Below are 4,613 nucleotides of genomic sequence, written 5' to 3'. Positions count from 1 at the left end.
ATGGCGACACCTCAAAGCACTCAAGCTAGACCTCCCATTTGATCCTGCAATCCCACTGCTGGGCATCTACCCAGAAGGAAAGAAATCCTTTTATTATAAGGACACTTGTACTAGACTGTTTATTGCAGCTCAATTTACAATCGCCAAAATGTGGAAACAGCCTAAATGCCCACCAACCCAGGAATGGATTAAGAAGCTGTAGTATATGTATACCATGGAATACTATTCAGCCATTAAAAAAAATGGAGACGGGATCAGGGCTGCAACCGGGTTTGCTGCTTGGAGGCATCATGCAGGTCTCCAGTCTCAACGAGGTGAAGATTTACAGTCTCAGCTGCGGCAAGTCACTGCCTGAGTGGCTTTCTGATAGGAAGAGGAGAGCATTACAGAAGAAAGATGTAGATATCCGTAGGAGAATTGAACTTATTCAGGATTTTGAAATGCCTACTGTTTGCACCACTATTAAAGTGTCAAAAGATGGACAGTATATTTTAGCGACGGGAACATATAAACCTCGTGTCCGATGTTATGATACCTATCAATTATCCTTGAAGTTCGAAAGGTGTTTAGATTCAGAAGTTGTCACCTTTGAAATTCTGTCTGATGACTACTCAAAGATTGTCTTCTTACATAATGATAGATACATTGAATTTCATTCACAATCAGGTTTTTACTACAAAACCAGAATACCAAAGTTCGGGAGAGATTTCTCTTACCACTATCCATCCTGTGACTTGTACTTCGTTGGTGCAAGTTCTGAAGTTTATAGGTTGAATTTGGAACAAGGACGATACCTGAATCCTCTACAAACTGATGCTGCGGAGAATAACGTTTGTGATGTAAATTCAGTCCATGGCTTGTTTGCCACAGGAACAGTAGAGGGTCGAGTAGAGTGCTGGGATCCGAGAACTCGTAGTAGAGTTGGCCTGTTAGACTGCGCATTGAGTAGTGTCACAGCAGATTCAGAGATAAACAGTTTACCAACAATCTCTGCTTTGAAATTTAATGGTGCCTTGACCATGGCAGTTGGAACATCCACAGGGCAGGTTTTGTTATATGATCTTCGATCTGATAAGCCATTGCTAGTTAAGGATCACCAGTATGGGCTGCCTATTAAGTCAGTTCATTTTCAGGATTCATTAGATTTGATTTTGTCTGCAGACTCTCGAATTATCAAAATGTGGAATAAGAACTCAGGGAAAATATTTACTTCTCTGGAGCCAGAGCACGACCTTAATGATGTTTGTCTCTACCCCAATTCAGGCATGCTTTTTACTGCCAGTGAAACCCCTAAGATGGGCACCTATTACATTCCGGTTTTGGGTCCTGCCCCTGGGTGGTGCTCCTTCCTGGACAACTTGACAGAAGAATTAGAAGAGAATCCAGAAAGCACGGTATATGATGATTACAAGTTTGTCACCAAAAAAGACCTCGAAAATTTAGGGCTCACACATCTCATTGGATCACCTTTTCTCCGGGCATATATGCACGGATTTTTCATGGACATAAGACTCTATCACAAGGTGAAATTGATGGTAAATCCATTTGCTTATGAAGAGTATAGGAAAGATAAAATACGGCAGAAGATAGAAGAAGCACGTGCCCAGAGAGTCCAATTAAAGAAATTGCCCAAAGTTAACAAAGAGCTGGCACTTAAGTTAATTGAGGAGGAAGAGGAGAAGCAAAAATCCACATGGAAAAAGAAAGTTAAGAGCCTTCCTAACATTCTCAGCGATGATCGATTTAAAGTTATGTTTGAGAACCCGGACTTCCAAGTGGATGAAGAGAGTGAAGAATTTAGGCTTTTGAATCCACTTATTTCAAAAATAAGTGAGAAAAGAAAGAAGAAATTAAGACTCTTAGAGCAACAGGAACATCATGAAAAGGAAGACGAGGAAGAACTGGAAGGAAAACCAAGCGATGCAGAAAGTTCGGAGAGTTCAGATGATGAAAAAGGCTGGGTGGAGGAGGTCAGGAAGCAGCGCAGACTGCTCCATCAGGAGGAAAAACTGAAGCGGCAGGAGCGGCTCAAGGAGGACCAGCAGACGGTCCTCAGGCCCCAGTTTTATGAGATCAAAGCAGGAGAAGAGTTCAGAAGCTTCAAAGATTCTGCCACAAAGCAGAAACTGATGAACAAAACCCTTGAAGATCGTTTGAAAATTGAAGCAAAAAATGGTACATTGAGTGTATCAGACACCACTGTTGGCAGCAAACAATTGACATTCACATTAAAGAGGTCTGAGCAACAGAAGAAACAACAGGAAGCTGAGAAACTACATAGACAAGAAAGGAAAAAGCTCCGTCGCTCAGCTGGTCACCTGAAGTCAAGACACAGAAGAGGACGGCCGTTTCATTGAACTTGGAAGTGATTCTACATGTGATTAGGAAGGAGCACATGTTCCCCAAGTTGATCATCATTAGGGCATAAACATAGACAAAGGAGTGCACATGTTTAAAGTTCTGTGTAACTTCTTGCATATGGAGGTAAAGATTCGATAACTTGTCCCCCTGCCTCTGCCAGCGCCCACCACATAGCCCCAAGGTGCTGTTGTAAGTTACTGTTCCCTGTGAACATTGTCTTCCCCCAGTTTTAATCATGTGAGCCAGGTTGTTGTTTATTTAAAATTGTAAAATGGGCGCCATGAACTGAAAGATTTATCCTGCAGTGAAAACAGAGGTCTATCATGTTCTAAGAACTTTTTTCTTATAATGCCTGCTGCCATTCTTGATTAAGCCACCCAGAAATACCATCCCTGTCTTACTTGCTATCTGTGTGCCTGCCATGTTTGTGTTTATAAGTATAAGCTGGTAAGTGTGTCGGCTTGTTTGTGTATGTGTTTAAGATTTTTTTAAATATTTTTATACCGGCCGGGCACAGTGGCTCACACCTGTAATCCCAGCACCTGGGAGGCCAGGGTGGGTAGACTGCCTGAGCTCACAGGTTCGAGACCAACCTGAGCCAGAGCAAGACCGCATCTCTAAAAATAGCAGGGCACTGTGGCGGTGCCTGTACTCCCAGCTACTTGGGAGGCTGAGGCAAGAAAATCACTTAAGCCCAGGAGTTGGAGGTTGCTGTGAGGTATGACACCACGGCACTCTGCCAAGGGTGACAAAGTGAGACTCTTGTCTCCAAAAAAAAAAAAAAGTTTTTATACCAAGAAAGTATATAATTTAATGGAACAGGCTGAGACTACCAAATCTGAAAATCTAAAACGTTAGAACACCAACATGATCTTGACAGGAAATGATCATTGAAGCATTATCAGATTTTGGATTTTCGGATTTGGGATGATCAGCCAGTAAGTATAATACAAATATTACCACATGCAAAAGTTTGCAAATACTTCCAGTCCCAGGCATTTTGGACAAGGGATACTCATGTAATGAGAAACAAGACATGGAAGATAGCTACTGGTTATTCTTTCTTTAAACTTGGCAGAAGTTTTTTTTTTTTTTACTGTTTCTTAAGTGCAAATAAGAGGCAAACTTGTGGAGAAAACATTTATAAATTTGTGGAGAAAACATTTATAAAAATAAATACTTTCATTTGAATGGTTTAAAAAAAAAAAAAAAAAATGGAGACTTTACATCCTTCGTATTAACCTGGATGGACGTGGAAGACATTATTCTTAGTAAAGCATCACAAGAATGGAGAAGCATGAATCCTATGTACTCAATTTTGATATGAGGACAATTAATGACAATTATGGTTATGGGGGGGAAACAGAAAGAGGGAAGGAGGGAGGGGGGTGGGGCCTTGGTGTGTGTCACACTTTATGGGGACAAGACACGATTGCAAGAGGGACTTTACCTAACAATTGCAATCAGTGTAACCTGGCTTATTTTACCCTCAATGAATCCCCAACAATAAAAAAAAATAATAATAATAAAAAGGATAATTCCCTCAGAGTGCTCTGGGATAATTCAAAGAGATCTAATATTCACCTTATAGGAATACGTGAAAGTGATGAGGTTGCTGCAAAGTATACAGATGCTTTGCTTCATGAAATAATTAAAGAGAACTTTCCAGACATGCCAAGAGATTCTGAAATTCAGATAGCGGACAGTTTTAGAGCACCGGCACAACTCAATCCAAATAAAAATTCTCATAGACACATTATAATTAACTTCGCTAAAGTTAATATGAAGGAGAAAATTCTTCAAGCTGTAAGATGTACGAATACCATTACATACAAGGGGAAGAACATTAGAATGACCGCAGATCTCTCTGCTGAAACCTTTCAAGCCAGAAGTGGGTGGTCATTGACCTTTAATCTCCTTAAACAAAATAACTTTCAGCCCAGGATCCTGTATCCAGTTCAACTGAGTTTCATCTATAATGGAGAAATTAAATACTTTAATGACATTCACATGTTGAAGAAATTTGCCACAACTAAACCAGCTCTTCAGTATATTCTCAGACCTATCCTCCATAATGAACAACAGAATCCTCCACCACCCAAGTAAACTCACTCAGAAATGTTTGATCAAATTCCAACTTCTATAGTGGTGAAAGGATTAAAAATGTCCACTGGACTTTCGAAAAATTCGATACCCAAAATTCTATCTGGCTTATCATTAATCTCAATTAATGTGAATGGCTTAAATTGCCC

The 4,613-nt window shown here is 40.3% G+C and overlaps 1 protein-coding gene across 1 annotated transcript; it reads left to right on the top strand.

Annotated features, from left to right (window-relative positions):
* Window positions 1-257: 257 nt before the first annotated feature.
* On the top strand, window positions 258-3,509 carry LOC128569092 (nucleolar protein 10). Its single transcript, XM_053567184.1, has one exon. It carries the CDS (start codon window positions 291-293, stop codon window positions 2,355-2,357), a length of 2,067 nt encoding a protein of 688 aa, XP_053423159.1. The 5' UTR covers window positions 258-290; the 3' UTR covers window positions 2,358-3,509.
* The last annotated feature ends 1,104 nt before the right edge of the window (window positions 3,510-4,613 follow it).

Source organism: Nycticebus coucang, chromosome 17 (genome assembly GCF_027406575.1).
Source record: "Nycticebus coucang isolate mNycCou1 chromosome 17, mNycCou1.pri, whole genome shotgun sequence".
NCBI lineage: Eukaryota > Metazoa > Chordata > Mammalia > Primates > Lorisidae > Nycticebus > Nycticebus coucang.
Note: the sequence above shows the minus strand (reverse complement) of the source record. Positions and strands in the feature narration are given on the sequence as shown.